The 19869-nt window shown below is 42.4% G+C and overlaps 2 protein-coding genes across 2 annotated transcripts in view; one reads left to right on the top strand and one right to left on the bottom strand.

Annotated features, from left to right (window-relative positions):
- The window catches only part of LOC144683497 (calcium/calmodulin-dependent protein kinase type 1B-like), a 37215-nt gene extending 28463 nt beyond the window's left edge, over nucleotides 1-8752 (top strand). Inside the window, exons 10-12 of the mRNA XM_078546557.1 lie at nucleotides 877-1325; nucleotides 4169-4281; nucleotides 6362-8752. Of these exons, the coding sequence (XP_078402683.1) occupies nucleotides 877-1325; nucleotides 4169-4241 (522 nt within the window). The 3' untranslated portion in view covers nucleotides 4242-4281; nucleotides 6362-8752. The remainder of the gene's footprint in view (nucleotides 1-876; nucleotides 1326-4168; nucleotides 4282-6361) is intronic.
- Nucleotides 8753-9724: 972 nt separating this feature from the next.
- lamb3 (laminin subunit beta 3) overlaps nucleotides 9725-19869 on the bottom strand; it is a 53650-nt gene continuing 43505 nt past the window's right edge. Inside the window, exons 17-21 of the mRNA XM_078546556.1 lie at nucleotides 19335-19542; nucleotides 18095-18236; nucleotides 15882-16058; nucleotides 13257-13407; nucleotides 9725-10192 (exon numbers count right to left, since the gene is read on the bottom strand). Of these exons, the coding sequence (XP_078402682.1) occupies nucleotides 10053-10192; nucleotides 13257-13407; nucleotides 15882-16058; nucleotides 18095-18236; nucleotides 19335-19542 (818 nt within the window). The 3' untranslated portion in view covers nucleotides 9725-10052. The remainder of the gene's footprint in view (nucleotides 10193-13256; nucleotides 13408-15881; nucleotides 16059-18094; nucleotides 18237-19334; nucleotides 19543-19869) is intronic.

Below are 19869 nucleotides of genomic sequence, written 5' to 3'. Positions count from 1 at the left end.
AGTGGACATTCCCACCATATATTTAATCGGAGTGGAGGTGGGAAGACCAGCACTCTCCCCAGCCACCAAACATGCCATGGAGAAGGGCATTAAGTTCCGCCCAATGACTCTTTCTTTGGTTCAGCGTCAACTTTGATTTGTACTCCTGTGATGTGCGTTAGGTTGTTAGACTATGCTGAAAGTGCTGGATAAATGCAAACCGTGGTATTGACAAATGTGAACTAGGCCAGATGATGGTTTTTTCTTGCTCCCCTTATTATTGGCAATGTTAGTTCCCAGGCAGTTTATTCTAATTCTCTGGCTTTCTTTTAACTGTTGGTGACATTCATCTCATTGCATTTTGTGGAAAATTGCTGTGAGGAAAGTGTGACATTTTTGTTTCCAAAGAAACTGACATTAATACATAAAAAGGTCAATTATAAAGCGTTTGGAAATGTTTTTGCGGGACATCATAAACTGCAGTGTAACTGCAGTTATTTTTAGAAGAGCTATTTCAGTCAGAGTTTCCTCTTTACAACTTTAATTACGCACAGTTGATATCTTTCAGTCAGAAAAATATTTTAGATGAAGGTTTGAGCATACACTGCTTGCCTTACATTCAAAAAATGTATTCCTTCAGCCTGGTAGGAATGATGCATTGAACCGCTTAGCTGTGGTTTTAATGTGCCACTAGAGGACACTAGTGTACTTAGTCAATTGAGCATAAGTGTGTGAAAAAAAGTTGAATGGAATTTTGTCAGTTATATTGTATACATGTTATCATTGGGTCACTGGTGACCATTTTGTTTTCAGGCTAACCCATTCTTTCTTAGGAGCACCTCATCCAGTCTTGATTTCTGTATGTTTGTGACTTACTTGATCTCTTTCTTCTCCTAGCGTGCAATCAATGTGGCACTAATAGTGAACCACATGAAGAAGTTGCAGTTACCTTCAGAGCAGAAATTACAGGCAAGCTGTTGCAATTGCCCCCAGGGTGACTCCAAACGGTCAGGTTTACAAATTTCTAAGAATATGTCGCAGCATTCAGCTACCAGCCTTTCAACAAATGGGCCAGCAACATTGGTAACAAATAAAGTGGTTGATCAGAGCACTGCATCAAACTGTGTTGCAAAGGAACCACCTCACCAAAGGACTAGTGAAAGTTCATTAGTTTGTGCAGCATCAGATGTGAAAAAAAGTGATGGACCATCTAAACAGGATGTGGCTGCTGGCTGTGCAGTAAATGGCGAGGTGCACATTGGGACTACTGAGAAAGGAAAGCAGACAAAGGTTTCTAGTGCCACGACCAAAACTCTCCCACCAGCTAAAGTTAATGGTCATGATCAGTAAGTAGCGCATGTTTCAGACTTATCATTCAAAATGGAGAAAGATTTTATTTTAAGGTCACTCAGTTTATTTCTTGAGTACAGCAATGTATGTAATAATGGGATACCAGTCTGAGGTAGAGGCCTTCTGCTGATTTGCTGATTGTAGCTTTCTCTCCCGAGGAAGTTTTGAGGTTCTGCTCAGTGCCCCTCCCCCCAACAGACAACCACCCTCTACACTGGGGAAGATAAATAAGAGGGCGACTCCTCCAGGTGTTATCTATGATTGCCAGTAGCAGGAGCCTGGGACTGGTCATCCACTTACTCTCTGTTTGCAGCAAGTACATGAGTGATGATAAAAAGCGGCAGAAAAATCGAGGGATTTCACACCCTGGATAAATACAACAATTATTCTTTTGCCCACTAAGCTCCCTCTCCAAAACCATGAAAAATATACTGAATCCGGATCTTTTAACAGATATCTTTCCGTACTGAATATAGAAAAAGTTCACGAGGAGCACAGAAAAATAAATATGCTGCAATGTTACAGTTCGGGAGTATCTTATTCCATTTCAGAGCAGAGTAAAGGGCATTTTACTGTGCATCTGGCTATCCTGTACTTGATCAGGAGCATTTGATGCTGATCCCAAGTATCAGATGCATACTTTGCCATTTACCTCATCTTGCCTAGCACTCAAAAAACTATTACATCCAAAATGTTAGGAATGCTACATTGACATTTAGGAAATGCATCAGCTGTATTTTAATCTTGCACATAGCATGCACTTCTTGGAAGTGTCATACTCATTCCCTGCAACAATTTTCGAGCACACTTTGTTGATAAAACCCCCAACATGAAACAATGTGTAAAAACAAAAAACCACTGCGGATGCTGGAAATCCAAAACAAAAACAGAATTACCTGGAAAAACTCAGCAGGTCTGGCAGCATCGGCGGAGAAACGTCAACTCTTTTCTTCTCCACCGATGCTGCCAGACCTGCTGAGTTTTTCCAGGTAATTATGAAACAATGTGTGTCTGATGCATCATAAGCAAAAACTCAATTAGACTGGCCACTGTTTTAAATAGAATGTAACATAAAAACAAGTAGGCAAATTGCTGCTGACTTTATGTTGTCTAATGGATTTGCATGAATTCATGGTTGTCCACAAGTGGCTAATTGTTCTGTTGAAGAGTCATATGGACTCGAAACATTGACTGTATTCCTCTCCGCAGATGCTGTCAGACCTGCTGAGTTTTTCCAGGTATTTTTGTTTTTGTTTTAGGATTTCCAGCATCCGCAGTTTTTTTGCTTTTATCTTAGTGGCTAATTGATCAGTTCACTTTTAAATTTAGATTTCCATTCAGGCTTACGCGAGCAAATTTTTATGATTGTTATTTGGATTAAGGAGATAAAGTGGAGTAAGTAATGACTCTAAGCCTTTAATATTTTCAGTATACATGTGCTAATGACATCAAGTGGCAGAATATCATACTAACTAACGAAAATAGTACTAACTATTTCTTTATAATATTGGAAGGGGCATCTGATCAATCAGATTAGAATGTCAACACTCATTTGACACATGGGTACAGCTAATACTCAAAAAGGCTACTTGCCTGATTTAAGGGATTTTACTTCATACATTTGTTGAGTAAGGATCAAAATCAAACAAAAGAGAAGGTGCTGAAGAGCTCCTATCATGTATTTTGAAGGAATGTAAAGAATCCAGATTGAACCAAAGTTGAGATAAAACTATAATAATAGAGCGTGTATTAACATTCATTTGTTTTAAAAATCCACGAACCATGCATACTAATTCACTTTGTGCCCATTGTATTTGATCACAGATTCACTGATTTCTTCCAGTCCTCAGGCAAAAATAATCATCAGTTTACTACAAAATACTGATACAATTCTCAAAGGACTGTTACAATTATCAGAATGCGGTGGCATAGAAACACATTAGCACCAACTGATTGCAGAAGGACTCAAGTTACTTGGGATATGCTTTTCCTAGAAATAACCCACTGGGCAGAACTTTGCCGTCGGCGAGCAGGGGGCAGGGTCCACTCACCGATGCGTAAAATGATGCAGGATGATGTCAGGCGGAACCCCCGACGTAATCCTGCCCCATTTAAATTTTCAGGAAGGTGAGGGTGCAGCAAAATCAGCTGCGGGCCCACCGACCTGTCAATGGCCAATTGAGGCCATTGACAGGATCAATTAAACAATTAAAGGACCTGCCCATCCAACCTTAAGGTTGGCGGGCAGGCCAGGAGCCCCGGCGGCAAATAGAAAAAACATGAAACCTCATCCAGCGGCGGGATGAGGTTTCATGCAGGGTTTTAAACATTTTAATAAAGTTAATCTGTAAATTATGAACATGTCCCATCTCAAGTGACATTGTCACATGAGGGGGACATGTTAGGGAATTTTTTTTTCCTATTTTTAATATTTTTCAAAGTGTAAGCGATCTCCCTGAGGCTGCACTATGCCTCAGGGAGATGTGCACTCTTTCGTGTACAAGCGCGAAAGAGCGCACTCTCGCTTTTAGGGAATACCCCCCACCCACAAAGGAAGTGCATAGCGCTTCCCGCCGGACGTCACGCTGGGCGGGCCTTAATTGGCCCGCCCACGTAAAATGGCGGTGCGGCCCGTTTCGCTGGCGGGGATTGGCTCCCCGCCCGCCGGAGATTGGGTCGGGCCCGCCCGCCCGACAGGCAGAAAATTCTGCCCATTGTCTCCTAATTCACTAAGGGTTATCAGTTCAAAATTAGAGATGGAATGTGAAACATATCTGATTGAAATGTTGAATAGTGGTTTTCTTTTTAACAAAATCTACCTATTTCATCTTCTTGACAGATCAACTTCACCTTCAAAAGTGGTTTCAAAGAAACTGCAAAACATAAAGACAAGTGTGTGCTTCATTATGTAATGTATGTCATTGGAACGCATTAGGCTGTCTTCTTGCATCTGTAAGTAGTTCAAGTTGTGACGTGATATGTAAGCAAGGGAAATCATAACAGTTTCCATCATGAAGTCACGAAAAAAAATGAAGTACATTTTAAATCAGAAGGTGAAGGTGCATGGACAGCACGGGCTGTACTTGATGCATTTGACTCCCATTTAGTATGCTCAAGCTTGAATATCAGCCCTATCTCATATTCTTATTCATGGTTCCAATGACGGAAGCTTTATCCATTCATTCATCTTGTCTGGGGGGTGTCGGAGAATCTTGCAGAGGGACAAACAGTCTGTACTTTTCAAATGCACTGTGTGGCAGGCTGCTGTGTATTGATATTAAACCAAATACAGACTTAGCTATGGGGATGGGGGAGTGGGAGGGAATGGGGGGATTCTTTCTTCCTCGGTAAAGAGGAAGAAGGGAGCAAAGACAAAGGGCGGAATTGTTCCAGATTTGCGCTAAGTGCAGTAGTTGGCGTGAAAAACATCATTTTACCCAGCGGCCACATTGGCGGGTTTTCACGCTGTACCATCCCATTCCCAGCTTGTCCCACCTCATTAATAATGCATTCACGGGAAACATCCTGGATCACTGGCACCTCGGATTTGCCCGCCATGCCATGACCTCAGCGCTTCCTCGCTCCGGGCGCCGTATTTAAAGCACACCAGGGCACAGCCTACTTCATGTCTTCAGACTAGGGCTGATCCTGGTGACAGATGGCCCCGAAAGCAGACGGCAGACCCCAAAGTTAGTGACGCCTCTCTGGGGCACCTGCTGGACGCAGTGGAAAGCCGCCGCAATGTTCTCTACCCCCGCCCTGGCCTCAGGAGTCCACCAGAGTCACCAGTCCGGCCTGGGAGGCGGTGGCAGCAGCGGTCAGCACCACCAGAGCACAGACAAGGTCAGCCATCCAGTGCTGGAAGAGGATGAATGCTCTCATCTGTTCCACCAGGGTAAGTCAACCACCTCACTCTCAACTCTCAGTCACAGACTCACCCAACATCCACAGGGACCTCACACCTCAAGGGACAACACCACTAACTCTCACACACTCCCTCACATCTCCATCAGGCTCATATCCTCTGGAACTGGTGTCCTCATCCCGCCCATGGCTCTCCTCACCACACAAACATTCCGCGCAGTGCCGTGATGCCCACTGCCAACAGGGCCGGAAAATTCCAGCCTAAGAGAAAAAAAATGCCATCATCTGAGGAAGTAATTCAACCTCATTTTTCTTAGGGGAGTTTTTTTTTTCCTTTTACTACTATATTAAGGTCACATGACAATGTGCCTTATTCATTCCTACTTCCTGGTGACCTAGGAGCTTTGTGCTGTTTCTGCACATTTTCTACAAACAGGAGATTCAGCCACTGAGCATCTTCTTATTAGTGGACTTGTTATGAATGTCCCTTTTGTTGCAATGCTTTACATTCACAAAATAAAGAAGTGCCTTGAATGCAAATGAAAGTTATCTGCTTTACATTAACAATATTAATCCTGCTTTATAGTTTGTGGATATAAAGATATCCATGATTTGTGTAATGAAGATTGTGCAGTAAAACAATGACTTGACCCCACCTGTAAGTTGACCATTTTAAAAAATCTATTAAAAAAACAAGAACACCAATGGAATCGAATGTCGGTAATTCAGCCATTTTGCTATTCAATAGTTGGCTACTTCTTCACCTGAACTCCCTTTGTCATCTCTCTGGAATTCTTAATTCTTAGTGATACAAGTAATGCAAATACAGACGGGTATAATAGGGTTATTTACCCCAAGCTAAGAACCAAAGGCATTTCACAATGGCTGTTCTAAAGTTAGGTGGAAATGTTATTTAATAGATCAGCTTTGTTAATGCAAAAGGGTTAAATTAAGTGCTTTAACGTGCTTTGATAGCATTACGTTATATTTTCCTACTAAGTTTTATAATGCACATAAATTATACTAGCATCATGTATATATAGGTGTAGGCACTGTTAGTGACGACCTAACATCAGAAAATGCAAAGCCATATGTTACTAATGTCCAACCTTATATGTCATGCTAACTGTTTGGAGTTCTTTTACACAAACAATATTCTTTATACTAGGTGGAACACGTGGATGCTCAGTAATTTCTGATTTTCATGGAGAGAAAACAATTTCAAACACATTACCATGAGAGAGGATATTTCACAGGAGTCTGAAAGGAGATGGGCAATAATGTTGTTAGGGGTTCAGCTTGTGGCTGTTGCTCCTCAATAACTTGGAGATTGCTGAAGGGTAGGTTCAGAACAAATAAAAGAAAGTCATTGGAATGGGGCATTCCATTAAATGGGTGTACAAGATTGAACTGGACTGGGTTGAGGGTAGCCAAGTTGAGATTTAATGTACAATCTTCCTCCAACACTCAAGTTCTGTTTGATTTGTTGTGATAAATGTATTTTATTGAGTAATGTCACTACAGTAGCAGTATGGCTTTGGATCTACACAATGTTATTCTTTCAAGAGCAATGAAAATACCATTATGCGACATGTCTAACTTGCATTTTTTAAATTAATTAATAAAATAATACATTTATATGGCATTCTCTATAAGTGAAAAGAATGCACAATGAAATTCAGTGGGAGATGGTTCAATCGGTACCCAAAGCCGTTGGCTTACAGTAGCTTTGATGTCACAAACTGTGAAGTATCAGAGAAATTTAGGATTGCTCACTTGCTGGACTGCTCATATTCACAACTGTGTTGAGCATCACACTGTTTCTACAGAAAGGAATCACCATTGTAATGAACTGAAAATATGATGAAATGCTGACACTTCTGTACACTATTATTGTACTTAAATTATATTATATAATCATGTGACATAATAGTTATAAAATTTGTGGAGTGGGATTTTTGTATTTGCAGCTACACTACTTATGTGTCCGGCAGGCACGCGAGAATAAATATATCATGGGATCTCTGTAAAATTAATGAATACCAACCTTAGAGACAACTGAACAGCAAGCAGAACTTAGTGTTGAGAGTGTAATGAGAGCTTGCATAAAAGTAGTACTTAACAGTGAAATTCTTTAAAACAGGCCCATCAGACTTGTATTTAAGGTTAAATGGCACGTTGAAATAATTTTGTAACTCTGTGTAAAGGGGGTAAAAGTAAGCCCTGTTTTCAAACTTGCTTACTATGAAGTGGGATCACTTCAGAGTTAAACTAGAAAGAGAACTAATATTTCTTATTTGCAGCATGTGGCCATTTTTTTGTTGGAAACAGAATGTAACATTTCTGTGTTCTCTCACTTATGGAGTGATTGATTTTATTTGTTGATTGTGGTTTGGAAACAGAAAGCGAAATAGTCTTTAAGATAACAGGCCTGATTTGTAAACAAAAGATTATTTTGCAACATTCTGTCTTTTGGGAGCTGTTGTTTCCTATCCAGAGATATTTTTCTCACACTTCATAGTTTTACATTTTGTTTCAGGTCTACCTTGATGTTTGTGATAGTTTTTTGCTGTGAAAGCAGATTGGGCACAAGTCAAGTACACGTTGTTGCTTTAAATGGTACCGCAGATCCAAACTGCTCTGATACATGCTGTGTTTCTATCTACACCAAATTCTTTGTGGCAAACAAAAATAACTATATATGCCACCACAAAACCCCCACTGATCCATTGAGAGTTTCAGCAGAATACAAAGATCATACCACATCCGTACTCTAATCTCCATTGATGTGGAAATGTACACTCAAATGGCTGAAGCACAATTTACAAATGGTACAATATTAATGAGACATTCGGGGGTATCAGTTTGAGCATTTGTATAAACTTTACGTTGCCCTTATGCATTTCAAAAACTGGATCCATATTCTTTTTGTAGATCAGGTAACCCGCATAGCCACTCAAACTCCAATCTTTTATCTGGTTAATGAATTAATGGAATTTAGAGAGACACTCAGCTTAACATGAATCATTTTTGTTACACGTTGTTCACTCTCAAGACTTTATTTTAAGCGAGAGGTTGAATTGCTGTTAAGGCACCAAATCTAACTTGCTTAAGAATTGGCTTGAGTTGGGAACTAGATACTTGGGAATAAAGTTTGAGCTTGCTGCTCAGAAATAAAACAAGCATTGTGGATCAGCTGCCCATTAAATAAAATGCACGATATTATTTCCCTTGATATCAATGGAAATGAATTTGCTTTGACAATCAATGCTTGCAACCACTGAACTTGTGACAGTAGGTACGATTCTTTCAAGTATTTTTTGCAGGATGAGGCCATTCAGTTTGAAGTAATGGATTGAATCGTCTCTCAAAGGTGCATCTTGTACTGTAAATTTAAACAAGTTAATTATGTTTTGTCAATAGACATGCTTTGTGTGTTGAACAAATAAATGTAAAGTATTTTATCTGAGAAATATTTCTTTAGATATAAAGATAAAAGTCTGTAAAATGAAATTTGATTTTTCATTAAAGGGCCACGCACAAGTAGTTTTTAAGCAAATCTCTGGATGTTTGTTAATTTAAAATCCATGTCCTGTCATTCTCTGTTCACAGTTCAATTCATATAGCTTGCTTATGGCTATATCATTTATGCCTCTAAGGATTTTAAAGATCCTTTGGGGGTAATATCATCCTCCAATTTTCTTCTCCCCAGTGAGAAAAAGTTCAGGTATATGAGTTCCTCTTCATTAAGAGTCATAAGAACACAAATCAACCTTATTCTTCTGAGCCCCCCTAATGTATTAGTGGCATTTTAAAGGCAGAATGCCCAAAATGGAACCCAGTGGGAGATATTTTCCACTTGGGTGCCACCCATGGCATTTGTCCAATGTAGTGGTCAGGAGGGTTGAAATATTTTCAGATTCGGGCCTGAAACATTGAGCTAAGTTGCCACATAAGAGCTTCACTGCAGCTTGTCGGTATCCTGCCCGCTGTAGCAGGCAGCCAGTCACTAGGGAAGACCTGTTGGGTGAGGGAGCAGATGTTGGGGGTTCGATGAGAATGAATCGACAGTGGGCCAGAGGATTTTTGATTGCCCTGGGGAAACACTCCTGCTCCTTTTGGCACCACAAGTATTTTTTAATAAACTTATCTTTTCGGCAAGACCTCCGATGGTCCTTTAGAGATCACTAGCTCTGCCTGTCGATGCCCAGAAAAGCTGGTAACTTGCTCCTCCATTTTTCCATGAAAATTGCAATCAGGGTTCTGCAACCTGTGTAAGACCCCAATATGCATATTTAAGCAACCTCTCACTTACCTTGGGAACAGTGCTGCTGCTAATTGGAAGGTCTGTCTAGAAATTGATTCAAACAAATGGATGCAGAAGAACCCCACCAAATGTTCCCTGGCAGTTGAATTCTGCCCCAGTTCTCCAAATAAACCATTATTGTGCATAGGAACAGTGCTGGGCTATAAAGCTTAATAAGTCACATATTTTTAGTGATTGTTGCAAATAATTCCAAGAGTCCCAGACTGGATACTGAAGACTTGTGATAAATTATCATTTATTGAAATACAATAACTCAATAAAGGCTATTATTTTGTAGCCCGGTAAACCTAAGTTTTTATATTCACGAAAATTGGACTCATTGGAAATGTGCAAATGAGAATAAAAATGTTTATCAGGGTATTTCTTATTCATATTTGATGAGGGCAAAGTTGCTTCCAAGTGGGACTGAATCACTCATTCCTTCTGAATCCCATATTTAAAGGTCCAATCTGAATGCAGTTTTAATGTTCAAACATAAAGATGACTGTAGAGGAAATAATTTATCTAAATCTCACACAATGCCCATGAATAGTTATGGTGTGCATTGGTCATAGTATTGTGCTCGAGATTCAATGTATTCCTTGATCCTGATCACTTGTTTCTGATAATCTTCCAGTTGAGCAAATTTCATCTCCAGTTGCTTATTTCCTTCTGCAAAATTTCGTTCAATTGCTAAATAAGAACAGATTCAAAATGTCAGGGTTATACTTTGAATTTAGTTCATCATATGGTATTATTAACTGCGAATATGCAAATTAAACTCCTATTTTAGTAAACATTCCCTTTAAGTGATGTCCTGCACCAACATACCTGTTGGCTGCTTTGCACAGTTAATTCTTGAATTTTTGATAAAACATTTTATAGTTATATCCATTGGCAATTAAGTCCTCTGTCTCAGGGTGCCTGCTTCTTAATGAGTTTTATTGATCAGTCTTAGGCTATTTGTTATTCATTTTTTGGATGCAGGTGTCACTAGCAAGGCTAACAGTTATTGCCTGCCAGAGGGCAGTTAAGAGCCACCCACATTAAGGTGAGACTGAAGTCAAATATCAGCCAAACTGAGTAAGGACAGCAGATTTCCTTCCCTAAAGGACATTGGTGAACATGACAGCTTCATGGTCACTTTTATTGATGGCAGGGTTTCTATTTTCCAGAATTAATAAAAATACTGAAACATGTTGTGATTGGAACTCACATTTTCTGGATTAGTCTATGTCTTTGGTTTACTAGTATATATGTCCTGTACATTAACATATCCATTCTGCATCAGTGACATTTAAAGAGAGGGGATAATCAAAGGGGCCAACCACAATACAATGACAAAACTTTGAAAGGCTTTTGATAAAGTTTGAAGCCACAACTAACAATTTCTGTCACAGGATGGGGGCAGACCTGCACAGTATCTCTCGGTATCCCAGGCACAGGATTGGAAAGGTACTGTGTCTGGTTGCCTGATGACCAAATCCTTTGAAAATGGTTTCCACAGCTGTGGCCCAGTAATTATGCCTGAGACTGCAGGTCTGACTGATAATGTCTTAAAAAGGTGCAGCCAATCAGGTTGTGCTGACAGCCGACCAGCTTGTTGTGCCTCATTCATGCAGTGCTACTGATAGAATACTGATAATGCTGTGATTTGGGTGCTTCTGAGGAAGCAACCAACATTAAAGCCCATGAAACAGTAACCTGTTCAAGTCATGGCATGACGCCTGCTGTCCTAGCATCCTTTGTAAATAGGAACCATCTCATGTACTGATCATCTGCTAAAATGAGGGAGGCTAATCCCTGTCTGCAGATGTGAGTATACTGCTACTGGAAGTTGGGTGCAGAACAGCTCTTGTGCAGTCTGATGATTGTCAGTCCCCTAATTCTTCCAGAAAATTTCAGACAAGGGTATTCCCACTGAAAACCTCATTGATGCCAGGAATGGTGCAGGGCCAAAACTGTTAGAACGGTTGGCAGGAAAGTCTCAGTGCCTGACAAAAATAAACAAAACAGTTTCCTTTTTACTACCCTATCCTGCTAGCTGTCTTCAGTTCCTGCTGACCCTCTATGTCCAGTTTCCACCACGTTGTTTGCACTGGACATCCTGCGTGCCCGGGAGTGTAGGATGTCTTGTCCCACATGCATATTTAAATGAGGTTCCAGACTATTTCAGGCTCTAGCTTCTGCTGTCAAGCCTTTTGAAAAGTTTTTTTTTAATGGGATGTGGACGTTGCTGGCTAGGCCAGCATTTGTTGCCCATCCATAATTGCCCTTGAACAGTGGCTTGCTGGGCCATTACAGAGGGCTGTTAAGAGCCACATTGCTGTGGGTCTGGAGTCACATGGAGGCCAGGCCAGGTAAGGAGAACAGATTTCCTTCCCTAAAGGACATTAGTGAACCAGATGAGTTTTTACAATAATCAATGATAGTTGTCATGGTCGCTTTATATTCCAGACTTATTGGCCGGGATTTTCCAGCCCCATCGCGGGTGGGACCCGCCGTGGGTGAGGCGGTGCCCCAGCCAGAAGCCCATTGACTTGCGGCGGGACCGGAAGATCCCGGCAGTGGGCGGGTGCGGAAAATCCCACCCATTAATTAATATTCCACCAGCTACCATGGTGGGATTTGAACCCATGTCCCCAAAACATTAGCCTGGGCCTCTGTGTTACTAGTCCAGAGACATTACCACCATCTAACCTCAACTCCTACTGGAAGCTTGAATGCAGTGCAAAATGGGTGTGGATCAGTCCTAACTGATCTCTGCCAAATTTCAAGCACTTTGCCTCTTTCTTCTTTCCAAGGCTTATTCCAAAGATCTAACCCATTGGGCTGAATTCAATCTTGGCAATGGGGATCTTGCCCACTGGTTGGATAACTGGTGGGATTCCCGCATCACATCCATGACCGTCAGATGCTTAACTGCCCAGTGTTGGGCCTTCCTTGAGATTTAGGACCCATGGGGAGGAAATCCCACCCCCAAGAGCTGCCGGCAAATCAGAGGCCAGCAGACATTCATTGCCCCTGGGAGCAGTGGCTGCTAATGGTAACGCACGCAGGGAGAGGCCCAGGCTCACTGGAGATCCAGGCCAGAGGTGAGTGAAGGTGTGATGAGGATCATGAGGAGGAGGTCACTAGCTGGGGGGGAGGGGGGTTGGAAGGGGCAGGATTGTGGGTCTCAGCATCCCCTTCCTGATGCTAGATCCCTCGATTGGGCACAGGGTGCCCGTGTAACCCACTCCAGGAAGCTGCAAGCAAAGCCAACAGGGTTTGCTTGTTGGTTTCCTCAAATGGCAAGTTCCCGGCCTGCCGCTGGTTGAATGCCAGTGGTGGCAGGATGGGGCCCATTGCCCCTTTCAAGGCCTCATTTAGCATCCGGGAGGGAAGACCGTCCATGAGCCTTCCCACCCTGGACCTAATCAGGTGGGGGCGCGGAGGTGGCAGGGTACCCACCCTGCACCCCTTCCCACCTCCAAACTTGCATCCGGGGATGGGGGCTGTTGGGCATTAAATTCTGCCCATTGAGTCAGCACAAGAAATGGAATTCCACTACAATAATTTTCATAATGATGTTTGAGTGTGGAACATTTATAGACTTCCAATGCCATTTTTGACGTTCCCAATGAGCTATTTACTTCTAAACTAGAATTGAATGCTCAGCAACACAAAAACCTTTGTCCATTATGCTACAACTTTACCAGCTGATCTTTTCACAAAATAGACTTGACTTCATAGTAAATTATTTCCAATAACTTACCTCCAATTTCCTGCATCCTCTGTTGAACCTCTTTAAAATAGTAATCAGCCTCGAATCTAACCCGATTTACTCGACCTATCAGGTCTTGTGGAAGTGATTCCGGAACTTTATTTTGTAGTTTCTCATACAAGGAAATAAGTTTTTTCAGATCCTGAACGAGAAAAAAATTAAATTCAAGACACTCCCCCTTGATCTTTAGAAACATATAGGAGACACACATTTCATACTGGGGCTAATCAATCCAACTGGGCAATTGTTGTTTTGCCCTCTATATCGCAGTTTCTCAAAGACTTGTGTAGCTTTAAAAAAAATGAACTGAAGAAGCAAAAACCGATAGGCATCAGTTAATTTGATGTTCAGCTTTGTAGTTTTCATGGAGTTTATCATTTTTGTAATAACTAGATTTTTGAACAGTTTCAGAAATTAAGTGTGCCTTTGAAATTATTTGAAATTATATTCTGGTAGAGTCCATGGAGGGCCGAATTTAATTCTGCACAGTTGAAGAGTTTTGAATGAGTTAAAATCTTGCCTCATAAATCCCAACTGAGCATTATATGTCCACGTTTGCTGATGATACAGAGCTAGGTGGGAAAGCAAGCTGTGGAGAGGACAGAAAGAGGCTGCAAAGGGATATAATTGGTTAAGTGAGTGAGCAAAATGATGGAATATAATGTGGACAAATGCCAAGTTAATCATTTTGGTAAGAAAAATCGAAAAGCAGGATATTTTTACAAGACGAGAGACTGGAAAATGTTGATATTTAGAGGGTCTTGGCTGTACTTGTATATGAATTACCGAAAGTTAACATGCAGGTACAGCGAGCAATTAGGAAAGCAAATGGTATGTTAGCCTTTATTAGAGATTGGACTATAAGAGTAAAGAAGTCTTACTGCTTTGGTGAGACCACACCTGGGCCTGCATTTTCCGGTCAGCGAGCAGGGGCGGGGTCCGCTCTCCGACGCGCGAAGTGACGCGGGAATACATCAGGCGGGCGACCCGATGTCACCCTGCGTCATTTAGATTTTCAGTTCGGCGGCCGCACAGCCGAGTTGGCTTAAGTGTCAACGAACTGTCAGTGGCCACTTAAGGTCTTTAAAAAAGTAATTAAGCTAATTAATGGACCTGCCCGTCCAACCTTAAGGTTGGCGAGGAGGCCAGGTGGCCTTTAGAAAAAAACATGAAACCTCATCCACAGGCGGGATGAGGTTTCATGAGGGATTTGAAATGTTTATGAAATGTTGAAATGAAAGAAATTGACATATCCCAGCTCATGTGACAGAGGCACATGAGTGGACATGTCAGTAATTTTTTTACCCTTCTTTATTGAAATTTTCTTACCTGAGCCGATCTCCCTGAGGCAGCACTTAGCCTCAGGGAGATCTGTGCGCTCTTTTGCAAACATGCGCGAAAGAGCGCACTCCCGGTTCAGGGAATCCCCCCCCCGCCCGCACAAGGAGTGCATAGCGCTTCCTGACGGACATCACGCTGGGCGGGCCTTAATTGGCCTGCCCACGTAAAATGGCTGCGCGCCCCCAATTGGGGGCGCCGATCGAGAACCTGCCCGCTCCCGCACAACCCCCCTGACAGGGGGATCCTCCCCCTGGAGAATTGTGTTCAGTTTTGGTCTCCTTACCTGAGGAAGGCTATATTTGCCTTATAGTGAACGCAACGAGTGTTCACTGGACTGCTTCCTGGAATGAGGGAATTGTACTTTGAGAGGAAGTTGGGCAAGCTAGGCCTATATTCCCTACAGCTGAGAAGAGTGAGATTTGCTCTCATAAAACCTATGAAGTTCTGAAAGGGGTTTGACAGGGTAGATGTTGGGAGGATTTCCCCAGTTTCCCTTGGCTGGGGAAGTCTAGATCTAGGGTGGTCACAGTCTCAGAATAAGGGGTCGGTCATTTAGGATTGAGAAGAGGAGAAATTTCTTCACATAGAGGGTTGTGAATCTTTGGAATTCTCTACCTGAGAGAGCTGTGGATGCTCAGTTGTTGAGCACATTCAAAACAGAGATCAATAGATTTTTGGATACTAAGGGAATCAAGGGATAGCGTGGGAAAGTGAGATAGCAGATCAGCATGCTGAGCAGGCTCAAAGGAACAAATGGCCTACTCCTGCTCCTACTTCCTATATTCTTATCCTGGTGTCATTTGAAGCCTGGTATTAAGCGTCAAGACAGTGCAATCATTTTAGTCTAGATTGTTAAGTTTTGTTTTAACAAAGGAAACCCATCCTCAGCTACATCATGTCAAAGACAGGCACAAAAAGGACTGCAAGCATCACATAATGCACTTGTTCAGATGACAGAAAACAAAATTCATTCCAATAAGCAATATAAAATCTTCCGGCATTCATGCAAAGAATAATTTGGGGTATAGCCACCTTGTTGAAATATGAAATTAAAGCCAACAAGAGAGGCTGTTTGAAAAAGGCAATTACCAGTTTGTAATCAGTGCTAATACTGTGTGCTCCTGGGTCAAGGTTAATAGTATAAATGGGAAGTAAGAAGTTTCTATTAACTTATTTATTGTAGAATTAAATACATTATTAACAATATGTGAAATAAATTCAACGTTGAAACCCCATGAAAACGTTTCTTTTCTATTTAATTTGATGATTATCTACCTGCTCAGCCTTGTAACCCATGCTTTGTGAATCAAGAGCTGTTGTTTCTAATGTTGTGGCCCTCTGCCAATTAATATCGTTCTGCCTCTGCAGGTTGTTGATTTTATCAGTGAGGTCCCTGAGACGATCTGTTATATCCTGCAGATTAGTTTCTGTGTGAGTGAGCTTGTCCTCGATCTGAAAAATAGATATAATATGAACATGTTGCTTTCCAAATCTAAAAATGGAAACACAAACAATCACAATTACACTGTTCTTTGGGCCTTTGTATTCAGAATACAAATTATGTGTAATATCAATCTATGCGTTTCTCATAATAAAATTGCAATGCTTATCTGCAAATTATCCATGGAGGGAAAAAGTGAGTGATTATCTCTAATTTAGAACAGATCCACATTCCTTAATGTAACACACTAAAAACAAATCTTAGATGTATCATTTTCAGAACTTGCTTCGAAATGTTCCAAACATCAGTTCATAGCTAAATGAATAAAAATGTTGCCAGTTCAGCACTACATGAGTTGCTTTGCTTTTGAGTAATGATGGGCCAAATCTTCCATGGAGTGGCGATCACTACTTCACTTTTGGAATTTGTGCAGTTGCCACTCTGCTCCTATTTACTTACCCTGCTCCACATGCTTCGGACTTCTGAACCGAGCCTCCTGAGAAATGTGCAGCGTACCTGCTTCTGGAGTCCTTCCCTTGTAGTGTAGGAGCGTCAATGGAAGCCAAGCCACACATACTTTTTATGGCACTAGCTGCCACGTTTGGTAAGTTTAAGTGTATCAGCCACTTTGACAAGCTAGGAGAGAAGCTAAGTGTATAAGGGAAGTGGGTGAAGGGATTGGGGGTGTCTTGGGGGGGGGGGTAGTCAAGGGGTGCAGGTGTAGTGGGGGAGGTGGGGGGGCTATTCAGGGGGTGGAGTGGTAGTTGAGGGGTTAGGCAGGGAGGTAGTTGAGGGGGTAGTTGGGATGGGGTGTAGACAGAAAGGAGTGTAGTGGGGGTGTCCAGTTGGGGGTCAGAGTGTGGTATGGCTGGGGTAGTCTGGGGCTTGGGAGAGTAGTCAGGGTGGGGAGAGGCTGGGGTTAGGGGGGTAGTCGGGAGGTCCAGTTGGGGATCGGTGGGGTAGTCTGTAGGTTGGGAGGGTAGTTGGGAGGTAGGCTGGGGGGTTCAGGAGGGTAGTCTGGGTGTGGGGGGGGGGGAGTCCGGAAGGTGGTAGTTGGAGGGGGGTCAGGAAGATAGTCGAGTGATCCAGTGGGAGGGGCAGTTGGTGGGTAGTCAGGGGGTTGGGGGTGTTCGGGAGGTCAGGAGTATAGGCGGGGGAGGGACGGTGGGGCAGGTAGGTGGGGTTGGGAAGGAGTTGGGGGGTCAGGAGAATGGTTGGGGGCATTTGGAGAGTAGTGGGGGTTCAGGAGGGCAGTCGGGTGGTCCAGAAGGGGGTCAGGGAGCTCAGTAGCATAGCTACCCAGGAGTAACTGCTTTTAATTCTTCTAACTTTTCCTGTGTAATTATTCTGGTAAATAAATTGGAACCATCCGAAGTCTCCGACTTTAAATCAGTTTCGAAGGATTCCAGACACAGGATAATTGCCCAACGGAAGTTGAAACTTCCCAGGCATTTCCCGTGTAGTCAGTGCATAGGGACTTCCAAGGGGTCCCTCAGCACATCTTCCAGGATACCTCCAGGGTACAACCATACAGAGACCAGGAAATCTGGGCCGATGTGTTTTCCATCACAAATAGATGTCAATAAAATAAAGATACAAAAATATGTGCTCATATGTAGTTGGTCAGTAACGTAAATGGTAGAGCACTTGGTTTGTGATCAGAATATTTTGGGGTTCAAATTCTGAAGCCAACCACCAACCAAATCCATCTGCTACAATTCACTGAGCTGCACTGGGAAGGGGCAAAAACAAGGTCCCTCCGTCACTGAAGTAGAAGGAAGGAAAAAGTCAGCTCAGTTTAATTTTGGCTTGTATTGACTGGGCATGGAGCAATATTGAGGAAAAATGTGGTGACATTTGAAATTCAGACAACTGGTGTTCTCTGGAAAGGAAGAACCTGTGTCATGGTGAGGAAAGAATGAAGGAAGGAAAAGGAAGTACTGAAAAATTAAATTACTTCTGTTTTGCGGGAGACATAGTGTAGAAATATTACTGTTATTTTCATTATGGTTGAAGGAGGTTCGAAATTATAACACGTTTCATTTACCTTTGTGGTTTTTTCCTGGATGGTGTCAATAGCCTCAGAGGCATCTTCAATCATGTCATTCACATTCCTCAGAGCCTCATTGGCATCAGTCAGAGCATCCTGCACTTCGTCGATGTTATCCTTCACTCTGCTAGCTCTGTCCCTAGATCACAACAGCAAAGGAAGAAGCATCTTAATTTGAATGTACCTTCAATCATATACCAAGGACAATGACTACTAGATAAAGAAACGCTTAGAAAATGTATAGATCCCTTTCAGGATTGAAGCTTAACTTTACGTGTCCTTTTGCAATCATATCCTACCTTATTTTAGATGACTTGCTAGCAAGGACAATGCATCAAGATGCAGTACAATTTTTAAGATTATCGGTATATGAATGCATATTGTCATAGGGCAGAATTTTGCCCTTGATGGGCGGGCGGGCCCTACCAGCTCATTGGCGGCCGATCGCCGCCACCGAAACGGGGCCCGCCGTCATTTTAAGTGGGCGGGCCAATTAAGGCCTGCCCAGCGGGCCGCCCGACTAAGCCGCTATGTGCTTCCTGTCTGTGGGGGGAGAGATTCCCCAACTGCCAGAGTGCGCCCTTTCACGCATGCGCACAAAACAGCGTACATCTCCCTGAGACTAAGTGCTGCCTCAGGTAGATCGCTGAAAGGCTGGCAAATATAAAAAATAGAACAAGAAAAAATTCATTAACATGCCCCCCTCATGTGAAAACGTCACACGAGATGGGACATGTTAATGAAATAAACAAAAACTTTATTAAACGCTTTTTAAACCGCTATCAAACCTCATCCCGCCTCTGGATGAGGTTTGTAAAAAAATCACTTACCCGCCTGCCCGTTGGGCCCGTGCGCCGCGCCAAAGTTCGCACAGGCCCCTCAAAATCGTCGACGATTGGCAAGTTAAGGGCCTTAACGAGGCCTTTAATTAATGGCGGGCGTGCGTCCCGCTGCATAGCGCGCCTGCCGACCGAAATATCGGGATGCCACGCGCTGACATCGGGACGCTCGCGTGATGTCAGCGCGCGACATTTTAAGCACTGGGGTGTGGGTTCCGCCATCCACACGCCAGCCAGAAGATTCTGCCCATAAATACTGCTCCAAAAAAAATTGCAACATTTAAAATGACCTCCATGCAGGAACGTATCAATTGGTTCTACATTACAATGGTGAAGCATGAGAGGATTGCCTCTCTCTCCCGAGCCTGATGATATCTATAATGAGATTCACTTAGTACCTGGCTTTGTTTGCATCTTCAAGGAGCACCTTAGCTTTGGCAACATCATCCTGTGTGTTTGCTAATATTTCGCTTACATCAGGAATTCTGGCTGCAATGTTGCGTAAACTGGTGATCTTATCTCTGATTGTAATAGTATCAGTGGGAAGTTTGAGTGAGAGAACATTCTCACTAATTCTCTGAATTTCATCTGGGTCTGCCTGGGTTGCTGTGAAAATTAAGTAAAACGTAAATAGACAATATTATTAAAGCACCTGGAAAGTATCAATCCAACCTGTAAACATCATTAAAACTTCATGATTTGGAATCGCCCACCCTTTGGGTATGGTCAAAGAAACAATTTTCGTTTCCCCTTAACTATCTTTTATTCTGAGTTCTTTTACGGTCTCACACCATCCTGAATAAAGTAAATCTGAAGTGCTTCTTATGTAAATAAGCTCTACAAACATCGTTGGTCACATCAGAGCCTCAAAATGGCTGTTGATGACCTTAACTCATTTGTATAACCTTTGTATTTCTTTGTCCACTGTATTAG

Source organism: Cetorhinus maximus, chromosome 8, assembly GCF_964194155.1.
Source record: "Cetorhinus maximus chromosome 8, sCetMax3.hap1.1, whole genome shotgun sequence".
In the NCBI taxonomy this organism is placed as follows: Eukaryota; Metazoa; Chordata; class Chondrichthyes; order Lamniformes; family Cetorhinidae; genus Cetorhinus; species Cetorhinus maximus.
The sequence above is the reverse complement of the archived record's forward strand: the minus strand, read 5'-3'. Positions and strand labels throughout refer to the sequence as shown.